General features: G+C 43.3%; 1 protein-coding gene across 2 annotated transcripts in view; it reads left to right on the top strand.

Moving 5' to 3' along the window:
- The window catches only part of RGL1 (ral guanine nucleotide dissociation stimulator like 1), an 82,420-nt gene that overhangs the window by 51,092 nt on the left and 10,355 nt on the right, over positions 1-20,973 (top strand). The window contains exons 5-12 of one of the 2 annotated variants that reach the window (XM_050900765.1): positions 4,596-4,780; positions 8,099-8,223; positions 8,882-9,097; positions 12,973-13,076; positions 14,240-14,324; positions 16,811-16,900; positions 18,788-18,874; positions 20,060-20,092. In XM_050900765.1, coding sequence (XP_050756722.1) covers positions 4,596-4,780; positions 8,099-8,223; positions 8,882-9,097; positions 12,973-13,076; positions 14,240-14,324; positions 16,811-16,900; positions 18,788-18,874; positions 20,060-20,092 — 925 coding nt within the window. The remainder of the gene's footprint in view (positions 1-4,595; positions 4,781-8,098; positions 8,224-8,881; positions 9,098-12,972; positions 13,077-14,239; positions 14,325-16,810; positions 16,901-18,787; positions 18,875-20,059; positions 20,093-20,973) is intronic. The other variant, XM_050900766.1, reaches the window with a different exon arrangement.

The following is a 20,973-nucleotide window of genomic DNA, read 5'->3' as shown; positions in this document are numbered from 1 at the left end:
GACTGGATGAGACAGCAAGGCACGGAGCCTGCACCCGGCAGCGTGGGAGATTTAAGCAGGCGAAAACAACCAGCCCAGCTGATTGCAATGGACGCCGGAGGATATATATTTCCCAGCGGGCAGGCGTGCGGCAGCATGGTGACCACCCAGCAAAAAGCAGTGTCCCCTGCTTCTCCTGAGCTTCTAGCACCTGGTAGAACCAATGCAGTCACACAGACAGAGCTCCTGTTCGAGCATGCGACCACCCAGGTTTCCGGCTGCGGGATGTGTGAAGGGATATTCCTAGAAGTGAAAAGTGATTGCAAGCAAGACTGTGGGAGGTGTGACCAGACTGATGAACTGCTCTGCTTGGTGGCTGAGCTGCAGGAGGAGGTGGGCAGACTGAGGAGTATTTGAGAGTCTGAGAGGGAGATTGATCAACGGAGCTGCACTCTGCCATCTATGATGCATAGAAGCCAACTCAGCGTGGCCACTACGGAGGCAGGTCCTGGATCTGCTTTGTGCCAGGAGGGAAGGCAGTGTCACAAGGGATAAGGAGGAAGAAGGTTACAGCACGGAGCGGTAAGAGAAACACCTCCTTACCCTCTAAGTTACCCTCTAAGATACCCTTACAGAACAGGTACGAGGCCCTGGGTACAGTAGATGAAGCGCATGATGAGAAAGAGGAGGAACCTGCGCAAGCAGTCTTGCCAAGATCAGAGAGACCAACCCCTCGCAACAAGACCTGAGTTAAGATCAGCGACAAGAAGAAACAATGGCAAGTTATGGTCATTGGCAATTCCATCCTGTGCGGAACAGAAGCACTCATTTGCAGATCATGCCCTCTTTTCAGGGAAGGTTGCTGCCTCCCTGGGGCCCAAATTAGGGACGTCACCACAAGACTTGAAGAGCCTAGTTCAACCTTCAGATACTATCTGTTTCTGCTCTTTCATGTGGGTACAAATGATGTTGTAACAAAAAGTCTGAGGTCAATCAAAAGAGACTTCAGAGCCCTGGGAAGAATGCTAAAAAATTTGGGAGCATAGGTAGTGTTTTCCTCAATCCTCCCAGTAATGGGGAGAGACTTTAGAAGAAACAGGTTAGCCCAGGATATCAATACCTGGCTCCAGGACTGGTGCCTCCGCCAAAACTTTGGTTTTTTAAACCATGGAAGAGCCTTCAAGAGGCAAGTTGTGTTGGGGCCTGATGGGATCCATCTGTCCTGATAGGGAAAATGGGTCTTTGGGCGTAAGCTGCCGAGACTGATCAAGAGGGCTTTAAACTAGAATCAGTGGGGGAAGGGGATACCAACAGCATTGTAGTAGGCAAGCCAAGGGTTGGCATGGCATCACCAGAGGGTGGCAATCCTAGTGGGAACATTTACACTGCTCCCGGGAGCACGGAGGGCCCAGGAGTGTATCTGAGATGCTTGTACACCAACACACGCAGCATGAGAAACAAACAGGATAAACTGGCTGTGTTGGTCAGCTCCCAGAGCTACGATATCATTGGTATCAGTGAGACTTGGTGGAATGAATCCCAGGATTTGAGTGCTGGGATGGAGGGCTACAGGCTGTTCAGGAGGGATAGGCAGGGCAGGCGAGGTGGAGGTGTCGCACTATATGAAAGGGAGAGGTTTGATTGCACAGCCCTTACAGTTAGTGATGATGTGGTTGAGAGCCTCTGGGTAAGGATTAGGGGGATGGAAAACAAAGGAGATGATTGTAGTGGGTGTCTACTACCGATCGCCCAGCCAGGATGTAAGCACTGATGAGTTATTGCCTATACAAGCAATTAGGAGAAATTTCTGGATCGGTAGCCCTTGTCCTTATGGGAGATTTTGACTTCCCAGACATCAACTGGGAATATCATACTGCTGTGATAAGCAGGTCTTGGAAATTCTTGAAGTTTGTAGGAGATAACTTCTTGTCACAGGTACTCAGTGAGCCAAGTAGGAAAGATGCTCTCCTAGACTTGCTGTTTGTGAATAGAGGAGGACTCGTGGGGGATGTGATTGTAGGTGGCTGTCTTAGCCACAGTGGCCGTGAAATGGCTGAATTTAAAATTGTCAGTGTAAGGAGAAAAAAGGACAGCAGAGTTGCTACCCTGGACTTCAGGAGAGCAAACTTTAAGCTATTCAGGGAGCTATTTAGCAGAGTCCCCTGGGGATCTGCTTTTGAGGGCTTAGGTGTCCACAAGTGCTGGTCGGTCTTTAAGAATCACCTTTTAGAGGCACAGGAGCGGGCAATTGCAACGTGTCATAAGTCAAGCAAGCGGGGCAGAAGACCAGCTTGGCTGAACAGGGAACTCCTCGTGGAGCTCAAGAGGAAAAAGAAACGGTATGATCTCTGGAAGCGAGGTCAGGCTTCACAGGAAGAGTACAGAGCTGTGGTTCGTTTATGCAGGGAGAAGACACGAAAGGCCAAAGCTCAATTAGAGTTGAAACTGGCCAGTGTTGTTTCAGATAACAAGAAGGTCTTTTTTAAGTATGTTAATAGCAAGAGGAGGTCTAAAGAAAACATTGGACCGATACTTGTTGAAGATGGTCATCTGACCAATAGGGATGACGAAAAAGTGGAGGCATTAAATGGTTTTTTTGCCTCAGTCTTTAATAATACTGATAGACCTTGGGCTTCCCGGTCCCCGGAGTCGGAGGACCACGAGCGTGGGAACAGTGACTTTCCATTTGTGGACACTGAAGTTGTCAGGGACCAGCTGTATCAGCTGAATGTTCACCAGTCCATGGGGCCTGATGGGATTCATCCCAGCGTACTGAAGGAGCTAGCGGATGTTACGGCAGGACCCCTCTCGATCATCTACCAAAGGTCTTGGAGTCTGGGGAGGTCCCTGCTGACTGGAAGCTAGCCAATGTTATTCCAACCTACAGAAAGGGCGTGAGGGAAGACCCAGGGAACTACAGACCTGTTAGTCTAACCTCAGTCCCTGGAAAAATTATGGAGAAGGTTATGCTTACTACTGAAAGACATTTAAAGAATAATGCAGTCATCAGGCACAGTCATCATGGGTTCACAAAAGGAAAGTCCTGCTTAACTAATTTGATATCCTTCTATGATAAGGTCACCTGCCCAGTAGATGAAGGGAAGGCGGTGGATGTAGTTTTTCTGGATTTTAGTAAGGCTTTTGATACTGTCCCTTCTGGACAAGCTGTCCATCTGTGGGATGAGCGGGTTCACGGTGCGCTGGGTGAAGAGCTGGCTGAAGGGCAGAGCTCAAAGGGCTGTAGTGAATGGGGCTGCATCTGGCTGGCGACTGGTCACCAGTGGCGTTCCTCAGGGCTCAATCCTAGGGCCAGTGCTGTTCAATACGAATTTTATCAACGGTCTCGATGCAGGAGTTGAATGCACCATTAGCAAGTTTTCTGATGATACCAAACTGGGAGGTGCTGTGGACTCTCTTGAGGGACAGGAGACCTTGCAGAGGGATCTGGATAGATTGGAGCATTGGGGTATGATTAATGGGATGAAATTCAACAAGTTGAAATGCTGGATTCTGCACCTGGGACAGAGTAATGCCGGGCACAAGTATAAATTGGGAGAGGAGTGGCTGGAGAGCAGCCCTGCAGAAAGGGACCTGGGGGTGCTGGTCGGCAGCAGGCTCAGCAGGAGCCAGCAGTGTGCCCTGGCAGCCAAGGGGGCAAACCGCGTCCTGGGGGCATCAAACACAGCATGACCAGCCGGTCAAGAGAGGGGATTGTCCCGCTGTCTTCAGCGTTGGTGCGGCCTCACCTTGAGCGCTGTGCGCAGTTCTGGGCCCCACCATTTAAGAAGGCTGTGAAGGTCCTTGAATGCTCCAGAGGAGGGCAACAAAGCTGGTGAGAGGCTGGAAGGCATGTCCTGGGAGGAGTGGCTGAGGACTCAGGGCTTGCGTAGTTTGGAGCAAGGGAGGCTGAGGGGCAACCTCATTGCTCTCTGCAGCTTCCTGAGGAGGGGACGTGGAGAGGGAGGTGCTGATCTCTTCTCCCTGGGATCCAGGGACAGGACGTGTGGGAATGGCTCAAAGCTGCGCCAGGGGAGGTTTAGACTGGACCTTAGGAAGCATTTCTTTACCGAGAGGGTGGTCAAGCACTGGAACAGGCTTCCTGGAGAGGTGGTCGATGCCCCAAGCCTGTCAGTGTTTAAGAAGCATTTGGACAATGCCCTTAATGATATGCTTTAACTTTTGGTCAGCCCTGAGTTGGTCAGGCAGTTGGACTAGATGGTCATTGTAGGTCCCTTCCAACTGAAATAGTCTGTTCTATTCTATTATCTTAATTGCTTTATCTATCATTATTTGATATCCTGAATTTAAGAGAAGGGTCTCAATATAGCTTAAATGGATTTGATTTAGTTTGCATTTGGGGGCTATAATTGGATCCACTTGTAGAGCAAATCAGGAGCAACTTCACTGAAGTCCCTGGCAAAATCTGAGTGATATCGTAATAAGATTCCATGCACAAAAAGAACAAATGAAATTCCTTGCTCAAAAAAGTCTTCGTACTGCCTTCATGCGGCTATGAATGTCTCAGTGTTTTTATTGTTGTATTAGATACAGATACATACGATTGCATCGATACATGCTGTACACAACCAGTGTGCTCTCTGTGTATTTGCTTTTAGTGCAATAGCATCAATCTTACGAGCCTGGCTCGATCAGTGCTCTGAGGATTTCAGAGAGCCACCCAACTACCCAAGTTTGCTGAAGTTGCTGGATTACCTGAAGAGGAATATACCCGGCTCTGACCCAGAGAGGAGGGCGCAGAACCTCTTGGAGCAGTTTCAGAACCAAGAAGTGGAAACCAATGGTAAGCTACCTTTCCCTTCTGTCTTTCTGTTCTCCCAGACTGTATGGTACCACAGGGATTTATGCGGAGTACACTTCATTAGCTCCTATGCTAATTGACAATATTGTAACATTCACCAGTGACTTTTTTCTTGTTTCTTTTTTTAAAAAAAATCTCTGTATGAGGCTGCAGGTTCTGTGCAGGATGAAATAGTCGTACAGTGTAGGTGCCTATGCCTGTTCATTCTGGGATGGATTGGGAAATCCAGCACTTCTCTAGTTTTTAGCCAAAGCTTTGAGATTGCTGCAGCAGCTAAGTGGTTAATTGTCAGCGCACTTCCCATGTCATTGAATTAAAACACACAGCTGCTCTTTAGCTGGTCTTCTCATTTCAAACCTCCCCAAGAAAAGCCCAAACCGACAAAAAGCAAAATACAGAGCTGCGACAAAATACAGCTTGAGCCACAAGCCTTGTTGTCATGAAGCTTTTCTTCCTAGTTACCACCATGTCAAAGGAAGTGTCTGTGGCTGTTTTTTCCTATTTGAGTGGCCGGCTGCTGGTATCCAAGGACAGAGGAAAAACTTACGTTATTGGGGGTCACAATCTACTGAAACAATAGTGAACTGTAGTAACACAAATATGCTGTGTGCAGCGTCAAGCCTGACACATACCCTTATCCTGGTCAGAAAGCTTCCTGTGGCAGAAGCTGAAAAGTCATAGGAGCTCATGTAGTGTGTGAATGAGAACTAGAATCAACTTCCAGCTTTGGCAGAGGGGCAAGAGGGAATAATTCATGTAATAAAGGATAAAGGAAATGGCAGAAAAGAAACATTTCATGCCATAAAAATCATGTCTGCCGGATGTTCCAGAAATACCATGTCAATGCATAATACTGTGAAATGCCAAATTAACTCAGTCGTTAACACGTACATAAAAAGGAGTACCGCACAGAGCCCAGACGTTTTCCTTATTGAACACAGGTAAGTGAACAGGATTGCTAACATGTGTCTACTGATGTCCTTTTCTGGGTTTGGTTCCCACAGGTCAAACAAAGAAAGCTCACGAGAGCTATATTTGGGTTCATCTGTTGTTCAAAGTGAACAGAAGTTCCCAGCAGCCCTGCTTCTGCATTTGTTTCCTCAAGTAACAACTGAAAAGGTTCTCTTCTGAGTTATAGATGGGTCAATTTGAATGACAGCATTTTCCAAATTGTGGCAGAATAGAGGCTGTTAAATAACAACAGAATAAAATGTTAGAATAAAATAAGAGGAGGAGAATGCAATTAACCTGCAGGGTCTGCAGAGAAGAGTTTTAGAATTGTCACTTACTTTGTCAGAGCTCCATCTTTGTTCATTTCAGAGTTTTCTTTCAAAACTCTTAATGTGTTGTCTGCAATCAAGACTTGCTGATAATTATTGTTCTAAAGCATTCATATTGTGCTATGAATTTACAAATTTGGGTCCTAATCCTACGGTTTGATTTGTGTAATCAGACCTCCATTCAGTGCTGCCATCAGCCATGGCAGTAGATGAGATTGCAGTGCCAGATACGTAGACAAAAGCCGTTCCTGGCCTCAGTTCTTGCAGCTTGAGCAATACAAAGCAAGGTGAGTCAGGGACTGCAAATTCAGAAGGGGCACGTGGTTGCTCTCAGTGAAGTCAAGAGGGCAGTTGGGCTTCGAGAGGGCTAAATGGATCAGAGTTGTTTGAAGATGATGAGATACTTGAGTACAAGAGGATTCCAGCTTCTCAGAGAGTAGGGAAGAGACTGGTTACATATTTATGAAAGTGAGAGAGAAAGGAGAAAAAGAGGCATGAAAAAAGAAAAGGAAAATCTTGCTTTGTACTCCAGGACCTGATTTTAAGGGTGCTGTGAGGTTTTGAGTTGGGTTGCAACTCAGTGATGAGGATTTTCAGTTGACTTTCAAGAGCTGAGAGGAAAATGAGGAGTTACATAGCCAAAAAGAGAGAGAAAAAAGCGTTACTCTTGTAACAGTTCAACAGAAGTTCATTTAATTATGCATATTGTTACAAAACAGCCACAGAAGAATAATGCTGAAACATAGGTCTCCATTTATCGTGTTTAGCTCTGTCAATAAATTGTGCAATTGGAATCTACAGATGGAAATCTGGATACAGCCTGTAATTATAATTTGTTACATCAAAACTGTAGCAGTTTACATTGATGATTGGGTTTTGCTAATTAATGAAGAAAGGAAAAACAAAGTATTTCAAAAAAACAATGATGAAATATCAGTTTATCTGCTTTTGTTGCTTTAATGTCTGTTCTGCTTTAATTGGATATGAAGTATTGCATAACATACTCTGAAATGCGCTGCTTGTTTTTGTTAATGAAATCTCCCTAATAGTAAACTCAGTACTTTCATTGTTAGTCTTCAACAAGTTCTTTTTTTTTTTTTTTTCTTCCTTCTTACGGAGTCACTGTCGCCTTACAGTAAAAGGGATTAGGAAGAGGATTTATATTCAGAGATTTTGTGTTTGACTTCCTCCTCTACCATGGGAAACAAGGGCATATTTCTTTGTGTTTTAACGTGGCTTTGTTCCCAACCTGTGGGAGCCAAAAGGTGACATGGGAACGTCTGTGATAATGCCTTCCCTTCTGCACTGCATTGGGTCCCTCAATGAGGACAGCTCTCCTCTCTCACCTCTTCACTGCTGCCCAGTGCAAATTTAGAAGAAGCATTCAGCTGAATGCTGTCGGTGCTCACTCTATTCCCTTTTCTGGGAAAAATTCCGGCGAGGGAAGGTGAGGGATGCTGGAATAAACTCTCTTCAATGTAGTCCACGTAGCCACAAATGGTGTCAAGAAATCTGGTATCTTCTTTTATTTCCACACGTGGGAGATGAAATCTGGATATAAGAGCATTTCTCATGCAATATTTTGGGGATATAACTGCAGTCTCGTCCCTTTGCAGTTTGATTCCCCCCCGCCCCTGCCCCAGATTATAAAATGCATAAATACTGAAAAGTAGATTAACAAAATCCTGCATAAGGAATTTTTGTTGGGGTGGGTGGTGGTGGTGGTTTTTCTTTCAGAAGAGTGGTTAGTGAATGGGTTAAGCCATTTCTCTGCTAAGAGACCCTGAACAGCTCAATTCTCTCTAACTCTATTTCTCCTTCTTCCACCTTTGCCAATTTAATCTTCTGGTCATCATCTTTCTCACTAAAATATGCAGCACAGTGGGGCCATTACATCAGGCAGGACCCTTTGGGCGTTCTGCTATAATATATACAGTGATGTTTTAAAATAAACAAACATCTGCTTTGATTCACTGTTTGCCGTATAAATTTACTAAGTCATATTTTCCATCCTGGACAGATGGGGTCCATAACACTTCCCCCTGTAACCCACATGATGAAGAGGAAGTGGAGAGCGGCAGTCCAGAAGAATTCTCTTTTTTCCAAGAAGACGTTGTGGCAGAACAGTTGACATACATGGATGCAGTACGTGTAGAGTATATGTACTACTTGAAATGCTAGGGGAAATAGTGCTGGGCTTCTAAAATTTTTTTTTTTTTAAAGTTACGTCAATATAAGTAGAGTGTTCCAGAGCAGGTCTGTTGTTGGGACACAGAACACAGCTCTGCTTGGTTACCCAAACTTGCTTTGTTCATTGGGCTTTTTCCTTCAGTCATTCTGAAAGTTTTTTTTTGTTTTGTTTTGTTTAAAAAGTGTGAATATATACTGTGTAGCCTTTTTTGCAAAGTTTAATATTTGATACCTGAGAAATAGCACATTTTGGCTATATTGCTACCTGGCCTAAAGATGTATAGGCACTCTTAACTGTAGTGCTCTGATTTGGTTTGTCTATATCAATCTCCTTCAAAATATCATTATATAAAAAATTTTCCCCTTGGTTATGCAACTGATATAAAGGTGTCTCTTATTTTCCCAGGACTATTTAGCTGACAGTTCTTTTAGGGCATCAAGCCTACAAAGAGTATGCCAAAGTGTGTATTTTAAACTAAGAGAAAACAAATATTTACCTTTTAATACCATATTAGATTTAGATCCAATTTGTACTGTAAACATGCATTTCTTCTTGTGGACAATAGAGATCTAGGAGAATCCTGCTAACTTGGACACCTCTATTTCACTCTAGATACTCTTCAAGAAAGTTGTGCCCCACCACTGTTTGGGATGCATCTGGTCTCGAAGGGATAAGAAAGAAAACAAGCACCTGGCACCTACCATCAGAGCCACCATCTCTCAGTTCAATGTAGTTACCAAATGTGTTGTCAGCACTATCCTGAAGAGCAAGGAACTCAAAACACAGCAAAGAGCCAAGATCATTGAGAAGTGGATTCATATTGCACATGTAAAGCATTTATTCTAGACCGTTTAATGTTTCTTGTGCGGGTGCCTTGGCGTGAGGGAGTTGGGAGGGGAGAAAGGGGTTGTATGCATTGGTCCCAGGCCAGTGAACATCTTAGCTCTAATTCTTTCTATTTTTGACTGACTTTCTTTGTAATAGCAGATGAAGTATTGCCCTTCCTCTCCTTAGTTCCTTCCCCACCAGGGAAATGGGGTTGATGCCTGTCTCTTCACAGGGTTGGGAGTGCTAATTAATGGGTGAGGCAGATACTGTGTCTTGCAGATGGGGAGTACCATGTACTTGATAATGTAACATTTATGGTAATACAGGTATAAATTCAACCAGTTCACTTCCCTAGGAAGAAAATACTGCTCATATCAGTGAAGGAAGTGAAGTGATGGTTGATACAATCCAAAGGTTAGACTTGTTTTCAGATGAAAGTTTAACAAGAACGGAGTAGGACTGGCAGCGGTGCGGGCAGCCGGCGCAGTCAGAATAAGCTTTGTGCTTACCTGCCTTTGGCTGTTCGTGTTCAGTCAGTGAGCATCATGCTCCCTCTCCTGTGTCTATGAACACCATGGGAGTTGAAATCAGATATGGTGGAAGACAGCACAACTGTGTTTTCATACATTTATATATATATGTGTGTGTATATATGAAAGTAAAGTAGATACAAGGTTTTAAGGAAGTGCAGACAAAGCTAACTTACTTCTAGGAAGTAGTAGCCTCTTTAACATGGAAAAAAGGGAATTATGGTTTGTACTCTTTTGTTTTGAAAAATTCTTGAGGCTGAAAGGTCATTTGCCTACTGAATTATTCACGGTTTACATCAGGTATACAAACCAGCTGGGTTTTGAGGGCGTGAGAGGTGCAAGCAGTGACCAGAAAAAAAAAATAAGTAGAGTTACAATGTGGTACCAGTCTCCTCGTCTTCTCACCTTTCTGCTTCATCATTGTCTCACATGTTTCTCTAACACATTTTTACTCTTTGCTTCAATTCCTTTGTCTTGTAGCAGATTGTGTGCTTCTTTATCTTTGCGCGAAAGGGGTTTGCATGCCTTGTTTACATAACTCTAATTTGCTAATTTCTTAGATTTTATCTTTAATATTTTACTGTAACCTTTTAAACTCCCCTCAGAGCACTGGGCAGCTGGCGGTAAACTAGATCTCTCTTTTGAAGAGAACATTTAAAGCACTTTCATATGGATGTGTGTTGACTTTTGTTTTAAGAATCACATGGATTCTTTCCGAGCTATACAAAATAAGCAGTCATAAAAAGCTCAAGCCAAACAGAGGCTTTCCAACCTTGACAATGCACTTCTACGCTTCCAGAGGCAGCATTGTTAGTCCTGGCACCTAAGCTCTGACAACTGCACGGTTCAGGAAACTGGCATGGGGAAGTAGTCTTTCACCTCTCTTTGGCACTTACGTCGACTCGTTTTTGTTATCAGCTGATGGCTGCTTTATAGCCTGTGTGAATGGAGTAGGAAGTTTGATTCCTATTTTCTGCGTGCAGATCTTTAAGTTGCAGAGAGTACCAGCTAAAGGGGCCTGTATGGGGCGGACTGGGCTGCAGCCTGGGCGAGCAAGTACGAAGCAGCTTCCTGCTCATCACGGGGCAGCGGGGAGGCCTGGGGAAGCCAGGACAGGCACCGCTCTCATCATACTTGTTCTCTGGATGGAGAACTTTGTTCTCCGCCTCTGTTGATTCAGTGCTTCTGCCTTTACTTAATTCATACACATAATTAAATACTCCAGTCTTAGCTAAGCACATGAAAAATGCATGTGCACGCTCTACAAAATAATTGCACATGTAGAACAGCTAGTTGCATGTATACTTAGCTGCCCACTTCTGAAGACAGTTGCTTGCTTTGTGCATGCAAATGAGTGTTTTGAATAGTTAGATGCCTGAATTAGAAAATAATCCACTCATTAAAGTGCAGTTATTCACCGACAGCTAACTCTGTAACTTAGCAGCATGGAGTTCCAAGTTTGTTATCTGTTCGTGACTTTTGGATCCAGTTTCTTGGTTTACAAGATAAACTGAATACTTTTTCTAACTGCCAGCCCTCTCTGCTCCACCTAGATCTAAGGTTCCTGAGCAGCAGCAGCCAATTTCACTCACACAATATTTTCTTTAAAAATAAAAAGTAAAAATGAAATCATTAATATCCTGTTATGCTTAATTTTTTAAAATCAAAGTTGCTTCTGCACAGGATTCTTTCTGGTTTTCCCCTTGTGAAGGACACAGCGTGAAACAAAGTTATTCAAAGCAGTCTTAAAAATTCTTCTTATATACAAATGAAAGCTTAAGTTTAGTCTGCAGTCAGTTAAATCATTGAGAACACAAAATCCAATATTGAATTCCTAATGTGCTTTAAATTATGCAACGTGTGATTAAGTCAAGATGGTTCCAAATTGGATCTTCCAGTCCAAACTCCTGTTGTATTTGAAAAAAAGATATGCTGAGAATTTGTGCCTCTAAATCTGTGTTCTCCCCAGCCTGAATTTCAAGTTGAACATAAAGAAAGAAGGGTCTCGTTCTTAAATGTGTCAGTCTCTGAAGAAGAGCTGTCATGTGGCTTCTTTGGCCCCAAACCATGCAAGAATATCTTTCAGGTCTTGCGTGTCCTACCACATGATCCTGAACTTGGTCTTTATCTAGCCTAACTGCCAACCTGCTTCAAGTGCTGTCTGCCCAGTCAGTCTTCTTAAGTCACACTTTGTTAAATGTAGCCTCCTAAGTTGCACAAAGATTTTTTTTTTTTTTTAGGTAAATAAATGGGAGTAAATGTACTTGCCTTAGTTGTTCAGTCAATCTTAATGCAACTCATGAACAGAGTTGCTGATATATTAAGGTCTGACTTTTGTTTATGCTAAGGTTGCTTTACATTTGTTCAGTCTTACAAAGGAAATAAATTATGTCTATTTTCAGTGTAAGGATCCTTTACATAATCAGCATCATTAGTGTAATAATCAGCCCCATAAAAATTTACAGAAGCGGAATTGTAGTTTGAATATGTTCTCGTCTACGTGCAACAGTCAAATTGGCATGTGTTTTGTCTGCTTAATTTGCATGTACAGACACCTGTTTGTGAGAGCTTGTGCTTGCAAGAATTTCTGAAGTCTGTGGTGCCCGTGCCTTAGTTCATGAGCCACCAACAGATTTACAGGAGTTCCTTGAAGAGTCACAGGCCAGACTTTCCCCTTCCTCATTGCTTCCATGTGCTTTACCAGGAATCTGTGCTATTTTTTGGAGAATTAATTTTTTCAGTATCCTTTTCCTTCAAAGCTTTTGCCACAGAGAAGCTGCATAAGAAATGTCTATGAACCAGTCTCACTGTTAGGATTTGATCCCAACTCTGGAAAAGCGGGGAAGGTTTTTCTCTTTAACAGTGCACATACTTGAATAACAGGTTATTCCTTTGCATGTCTTTATTTTTAATTGACACTTAGATGATTGAGGGTTTACATTTTAAATACCACATACAAAGAAGCAAAGCCTGGTTTTTCCCCTAAAGGGTAAAAGGGATTGGTAACTCTAAAGAGCTTTTTAAGAAGTGTAACATTTGTGCTTTTTAGCCTGGCTTCATGGACTTAGTTCCACTTTTATTTTTACTAGGAGAACTGGAAGCTGTAACACTGCAACATCACCACAAATACATGAAAGTGAGGAAAACAAGATATAAGTGCCAAAGCCCATAAAGTGTTTGGTGGCTGGAGGGGGGAGAGATATTTTTGATGCTCAATATTTGTACAGCTGCCTGCTTAGCAGTGAGAATGTGTAGCAAGCATGACACCGGTCAAACAGAAGAGTACTAATGTATTCGTAATGCTGACATTTAATGCTCCTGTATTTCTAACCGCTCCTTTCACAGGAATGTAGGATCCTGAAGAATTTTTCCTCCTTGAGGGCCATCATTTCAGCACTGCAGTCCAACTCCATCTATCGGCTAAAGAAGACCTGGGCCTGTGTTCCAAAGTAAGCCCCCACTCCGCTCCTGGGGCTAGCCCCAAACAAAGGCAAAAAGCTCGGTGCTCTTTTCTTGTCATCTTGTTCTTCTCAGTCTTCCTATTCTACTCTTTCATGGACATCTGTTCTCTTAGAAGAACCTCTCATTCCTGTGAGGCTCAGACCCCTTTTTTGGGTCTGACTGCTGTGAGCCCCTCTTTAGTATTGAGGGGACAACCTGCCCTTGGGGATACTGGGTCTCTTCTGTCCTTTATAGCATATTGGATCTTTCACAACCTATTTTGAAAAACTATGGGACTAGCTACTCACTCAGCTCATGCATACTGCTCTCGGAAAGTCAGCAAAAGGGCACCATGATACTTGCCTGTTGTCTTCTCTCCCGTGAAGTTGGAGGAGGTCCAGGTTGCTACAAACCTTCACTAATCCTCTCCTGGTCCTGACGTTTCCTTAAAATATATCCCCAAACTACAAAATCCAAACTTGTATTGAAGACAACATTTCTTACAGGGGAATACCTTTTTGTGCAACTGGCATATTTACGGTATGCCAAACAGACACCAGAAATCTCTGTGTAGGAAAGATGGTGTTCTGCTCATTCAGTTTGGGAAGAATAGATTTCTTTCCTTCGCCTTTGATAAAGAAAAATGTCACTCCACCACACAGTATACTTCTGCGTTTCCCCTGGAGAGAGGTGGGTCTTTCCTTCTGCTGCCCCGTTCCTGATCAAAATATTGCCATCTTGTGTTTATAGTGTTGGGCAATAGAAAGGGACTCGTACACTTAAAGGCTTCTAGCTTTCCAGAGTGCATGGAACAGGGCAAAAATGAAGTACTTGGGATACCTCTCACAGCTATTTTTCTGTTCCTTTGTATTCATTTACCCTCACTTTCTTACAACAATCTCATACCCCGCAGTGTAATTGAAAACCCTGCTCAGGGTCTGCGTACCCGTGGCATTTCTTTGTGATGCTGTCAAATGAGGCCTGACTTTACTGGGAGCACCAGAAGATCCCAGGAAGGTTCCTAGGAGATGTGCAGCATCTCATTGGATGCATTTTGGTGGTGTTATCTTTTATATGCCCACCTGTTAACGATTCATGAAGAAAAATAGTAATCTGATCTGATTTAGAGTGCTTATTAATAACCTAAATGATTTAATCTTTTCCTATACAGGGACATAATGCTGATGTTCGAAGAGCTGTCTGATATCTTCTCGGACCATGACAATTATTTGACAAGCAGGGAGCTGCTAATGAAGGTGAGAATTAGCTTGAGTTGCAAGGCTTGTGATCTCAATCAAAGCTGAGGTTTGTCCTTTTTCTAAGCAGCTGCCAAAGCTCATCTCTCCCTGAACTACTGTATGCGGTGCTTCAGGGAAGACAGGTCTGTAAAACCTGTGCTTTTCTGCTGGGCTGAGAGGTGATTTCATTGTTCCTGAAAGAACCTACACTAGCATTAGCCTGTTGAGCTCGGATACCCAGATGCGGCAGGCTGCAGCAGCACAGATTCTGTGTGGACTCGTTCACGGGACAGCAGTTCAGGACCCCTTGGAGCCCCTCAAGTTGAATGTCACCCTGCTGTAGTTCGGTAACTGGTAACGCGCCCTTGGGCATGGTGATGTCTGGCTCAAGAATAGCCGTGTGCGCCGTGTCGTCCCTGTGATAGCACTGGAGCCACAACCAGAGTGAAGAGGTGCTGCACAGCGTAATTGGACTGAGATGAGTTACACGTTAACACTTTGGCTTTATACTGCTCTGTACAGAGAGATGAACCGCTAGCTTGTGCACCCTCCGAGCAGACCTGGAAAGGCTCAGGTTTGCATCGATGAGTGCAGAGCAACTCCAAATGAGATTCTCGACTGGATTGCACCGCTGTAGTGCTTTTGACTTCACTGGAACAATGCCACTCAGCTTCAGCTGAGGAATTAAACCAAGATGTTTATCCGACTATCCCGTACCTTTCTTGGAACTAGAAAACAGGGCTGGGAATTTCGAAGGAACAGGCTTCCTGCTCTGTGTGTGGCCAGATGGACAACAAAGCAGGCTCTGTCTGGAACAGTTTGACTTGTACGCTCTCCTGGGCGAACCCCAACAAGCTCAGGAGCTTGAAAGGAGTGAGGAAGAATAGCAGGGAAAGGTTATATTCTGTAGAAACTAAGGAATGTTTGTGGCAGTTTTTTCTGTTTACATAAAATTTTCTATAAACTGGCTAACCAGTTCACTTTTTGGCAGTTCCATCCAGTCAGTCTGGCATTTGTACCTTATCCCCTTGCCTTGGTATCTGAAAGACTGTGTTTTGCTCAGGAATGATGGGTGAACACATTCAAACCTGTCAGTCTGTTTTGTTTAGCATCAATTTATCAACATCTGTAGCTAAATTTTAAAGCAAGTGAGACAAAAATAAGCACAGAGGGAAAATGTGTGTTCAGAACAGCTTATTTAACTAAATATTAAAAAGACAAAACAACAACTCAATCTGAGCCCAGACCTTCTGGCTCCCAGCAAATCACTTTCCCCAGCTGCCATAAGTAGATTTGCAAAACATTTTGAAAGCAGCGAGAGGAGAAATATTCCACAGAATAGCTAGAACCTCTCTCCTACTTCTCGTCTTGGACCGTTTTGTAACGATTGGAGGATTAATGTCCACTGAATCCTTAAAGCCTTTGTTTTCTTTCACTATAAATAGTCTTTCTAGGGAAGCCGTGTTTGACCTTGTCTATCCATCCTGCAAATTTAAGTGCAGAGCAGACAAAATGCCATATGAAACAGGTTGGCCGGCACAGAGAGGGAGCACTGTGTTCCCTCCTCCCCAAAACAACGGCTCCGCTGCGAGCTGCAGTTTTAGCTTCTGTGCCTGCCTGCCAGCTGCTGTTAGAGAATCTCAAGTTTACCTTTCAGTATCTTGAAGACATTGAGACAATACTCGTTTTTCATTTGCTCCTGTTTTTCAGCCGAGGAAGGAAATACAGTTTGAGTGATCTGCTCATTAACTGTGCCCGAGAGAAGTAAATGTTGTAATGAGAAGATCTTTACGAGTGCAGGCTGTTGGTTTGTGCCTCTTAAAAAGACATTGATAATGATTCATGCCCCATCTATCCGACCACTGGAAAGAATAACAGTAACTCCCAGCATCCCGTATGGATCCAGGGAAATAAAGGCTACAGATGTATTGTGAAATAGCTCATCCATTCGTAGGAAAGCTTGAATTGTGGAGATGAAAAGCTATTACTTCCATTTCCTGCATGTTTTTGGATTAGTCAATAAGCCACAGAGGGAAGTTGCTGGATCTCTATGTTGCGGCATAAGAAAAACAACAAAGCATTACATAAGACAGAGAGGTTTACTTGCAGCAGTCCTGATTAGGAAATTAAACAGAAATCCTGAGGTCAAGAGTGTCAGGATAGAGTTCAGAGAAGCATCTGGACACCTGAAGTATACCTAAGCTTCTCTGATTTAAACTCTCAGGAGATTTTCAGCAGCACTTAGCTTTGGCTAGAGTAGATCCATTTTGCAGAAAAATTCCCTTATAGTCATCTTGTGGGATTTTGTCCAAAATTCCCAATCAGTGTACGAGTCCCAGAAAATTAGCACATGTATGTATACACGCATGTACCTACACAGCAAATATTTCTGCTGGCCTAGCCTGCCTCGTTAAATGTATTTGCAATTATTTTACACAAACGTAGTTGCCAGCTTACCACTTAGCTCCTCCATTAATTGCCTTTAATTCCCTTTTAACTCACAGGAAGGAACATCCAAATTTGCGAATCTGGACAGCAGTGTGAAAGAAAACCAGAAAAGGACACAGAGGCGACTGCAGCTTCAAAAAGATATGGTGTGTTTGGGGTCCTTTTCCTCCTCTTTTTGAACGGGTAACATGATTAACCCTTATCGGTGAATTATATAAGCAGCAAAATCTAGAAAGGTATTTCACAAAGCGCGTGTGCGGTAGGTAATGCTCTTGGATGTGCCCTCCGTCAAGAAAAACAATCACATCAATGCTATTGATTAGCCGATACAAAGCAAGTGAACAGAAAGGTTCAGACTGAATATGCAGTCAGAATGTTTGTCCCTGTAAATATATGCGCAAAGCTGTATTTCCCTTATGCTGTGGATCATAGTAAGCAGGTAATACTATGTGTGTCTATGTATAATGTGCATATATATATATGTAGACGATCCCACACATGCATACGTCTGTATACATAAACAATTACAAAGTGGGATTCGTGCTGCACCCAGCTCAAGCTGTATGACCTACGCTGAGCTACCAAGCTGTAACAGCTATGGTTTTCAGTGCAAGCCAGCTGCCCTTTTACTCCAGTAACACCCGCCTGCGTACTGGAATGCTGGAGGAAATGGATATGCACAGCATCAGCACAGCCAGTGCGTTCAGTGGTCTGATGCTGGGAATTCTCGAAGATTTCAGGGTTCGGTGGACGTACGCAGGGGCCGCGTTATGTTCCCTGGCGCCAGTCTTCCCCCGTCACCTGCAAGGGGATAACTGGGTGTACAGGCTTGCTGCTCCCCTCCCCACTTGCATTTACTTCCCATCCCAACCGGCTGTTCGGGATGGATGCTGAGCCAAGGGTTTGGCCTTAGTTTCAAGTCTTCCAGAAATTTACTAAACCTGTCATATAAAAGGGTAGTAAATGATTGATGAATATAAACATGTATTCATCATTTTCAACTGTCTTGTTTCTGTCCTACAAGAAAGAGTTCCATTAACAACTACTGTTACCCTTTAGAGAGAAATATGAGGAAAGCCACACAATTTTCATGTAGTAAAATACATAATGTAAATACTGGAATTCTTGCGATAAAGAAAATTAGCTCTGGCCAGAGCAGAAGTCTCATTTCCTTTTAAACAAGCTCATGAAGCTTCTGACGTACCAGCTTGAAAATTGCACAAACTTCTACAGAGATTGCTTTGTAAAATGTGTCCGGTTTCCAGTCTGCTGGTGAAAATGGCTTTTGTCTCAAAGTTGGCAAAGATTTAAAAGGACAGGGGGAGAGAAATCTGGGATAGGGAGGCAAAAGCGCTGAATATGATTTTTTGTTTGTCTATTTGTTTGACTGGAAAAAAATATGGATCCTTTTGGACAGTAGAAACAAGCATTTCCTTCACAAGTGTAGAAACAGCCTGAACTCTACAACTGCTAGCAGTCTAGAAAGTTTAAAATTTGAATAATTACTATTAAAATGCAGTGAACGGCTGGGGAAGATGGTCACTTCTCGGAGGGGAAAAAAAAACCCTGTGACTTGATTTGACTTGACTGTCACATGGTATAACAACATCATTAAGTAAAAATCCACTGGAATGAAGCAGAGGGAGAAACTGCTTCCACAGGCTAGCCAGGACCATTGCCCAGCTCTTTCTCTTGTAGCAGGTAACCGAGGGACCCTGTGCCTGGTGCTCAATGCTTCTTCCACAAGCAGGGTTTCCTGGTGACCCACTGCTAGAAATCAGTGTATCGGTGGCAGTATTGTAATATAAAACCACTTGGCAATATCTGTGAGGGCATCCCGCTCTCGTTAGAATTTGATTTAAATTCTAGATTAGATACTGAGGAGGATGTAATGAAAGAAAACATAATTTATAAGACCGCTGCTTGGTTAAGCAGACTACTTTTATTTCATTTTCTTTTACAGGAGTATTCTAGCATTCTAATTATTACCATTTCTCAGTCAATTAATCCAACATTGCTCTGATCATTTGCAGGGAGTAATGCAAGGCACGGTACCTTATCTTGGTACCTTCCTCACTGATCTCATCATGCTTGACACAGCCCTTCAGGACTATATTGAGGTAATTTGGGGCAATTTTTTGAATCCTAAATATCCTCCCTGCCTTCCCGGCACTGAGTGTGTCTGTTCCTCTATCTTCTACTGGGTTCTTGTGCAGTTCTTAAAAATGGAAGAATCTGTTTTCAAAAAAAAAAAAGGAAGAATATGCAGTTTTATTAGCAACAAGAATCTTGTGTGAATTTGAGTGCGGTTATCTCAAGGGACAAGCTTAGCATTGTATTTTGTCTTGTTTCCTTAGGTTAGAAAACATGAAGACAGTAGGCTTTCCATTATTCTGTTTTATTTTTCTGAAAACAGCATTTTAGGTGTAAAGATTTCTGTGAATAATTGTAAAATACACAGAATCACGAATTCAGCTCTTCAGACCGATCACAGAAGTGCTTCAGTGTTGACTCAGACATGTCTGAGCCCTAAAGTGATTAAAGACGTGTTTCTTTTGTTTCTCTTTAGCTGAACAAGCAGGGGGAACCAATCTAGCATAGGAAGGGAAAAAGGATTGGTTGTTTAACAGAGATTGAGGATGGAGCCAATTTTCAAAGGTGTTTCTTTCAAAGGTTTTCAAACACCTTTGAAAATTGGCCCCATTAATGGAGACACTTGAGGAGCCATGCTGCAGGCGCTCAGCCTTCATTGTGCTGGTGTTGAGAATTATGATAAGAAGGGGCAAATACACTTCGCCCTGGGCTGGTAATGGTTGCTGGTTTGGTTGGTTGCCGTTTGTTTTGCAAAACTGCACTAAAGCAGCCTGCGTAAGGTTGCTATATATCCATTTTCTTTTTGGCAGCTTCCCTTCTGTCCATGGTTTGCGCTCAGTTGGTGTTTCTGAAACTCACTGGGAACACTGCTAAACTCACAGCACAGGCAAAAGCCAAGTTTTGTTTCTTGCATGCAAAATCCCGCTAGCATTCTTCAGACCTGATCTCGACACAGCTTGTATGAGCATTCTTGTATTGGGCTTTTCTTCTTGGGCAGATTGCCATTTAGGCCATGAGGACAGATATCCTTTGGAGGCTTGGATATGTGAGTGCTATGGTTTATACCAGAGCTGGAAACAGGTATTTTTAGAAGGTCCTTACTCAGGGCAGGTCTGTGCTTTACATTAGCCTTGCTACTTCATCCTGTTTGTGATTAAATTCAACTGAGCACGTGCTCTTCTACTCTGATCCCTTCTCTTTCCTTCCAACAGGGTGGCCTGATAAATTTTGAGAAGAGGCGAAGGGTAAGTTGAATATTCTGTGACTTTTAGTTTACTGATGCCCTCTTCTAGAGCGTTCTCTTAGCGAAGCCATTTGTCTTTGCTCAGGCATATACAACAGCCGCTAATTTTAATGCAAGTTCTGAGGAAAGAATAGATCCCTGAAATGCTGTGAGCCTCTGCCAAACTGTGAGGGGTGGCACAGGAAAAGAACCTACTTTTTAGATGTGTGCAATAGGGGAAGAGGAGCTGCAGGCCACTTACTTCCATGGGATTTACATCTGGGGCATGCACATTCCCTCCATTTGGTGTTCATGGGAATACGTTACGTGTGTATGTCCTATGGGTTGAATCAGACTTGGTGGCATGAGACCTTTGCTTTCCAGAAGATAGACTTTGTAAATACTTTCCTTCTGCTGCAGTACATTATTTGTAGGTAAAAGGCCGCAGAGAGTGAACTAGGTACACGGGACTGAGAAATAAATGCTATCAGTCTTCCCTTTCAGCCTGATCCTTGTTGGTCAGAGATAAGGAATGCTATGTAGGAGTAAAGGTACTCGGGTTACATCTGTCCGAATGAAGTCGTGCCAAATCTCCGTTCTGGGGTCTGAAAGCAGACTTTGATTTGGCTGTGATGGAGCCATTTCCTTCCCTTAACTGCTCCCAGCTCTACAAACCACTTCTTGGACTTGCCTCGTATGTATAACTGCACGGCTCAGGCTACTAATAATGCGATACACGAGCTTCTTCATGGTCATCAGTCCAGCTTCATACAAACCAGCGGCAAAGCTGCCCTCTGAACCATGCCGCGTACTCAGCTCCATTCCTGCATCCTGATTCTATAACTGCTCTAACACAAGGGGTTTTGAAGAATTATTTTGGCAAAGTGTGTATGCAAGTGGAGT

This window comes from Gymnogyps californianus, chromosome 8 (assembly GCF_018139145.2).
Source record: "Gymnogyps californianus isolate 813 chromosome 8, ASM1813914v2, whole genome shotgun sequence".
Taxonomy (NCBI): Eukaryota; Metazoa; Chordata; class Aves; order Accipitriformes; family Cathartidae; genus Gymnogyps; species Gymnogyps californianus.
Note: the sequence above shows the minus strand (reverse complement) of the source record. Positions and strands in the feature narration are given on the sequence as shown.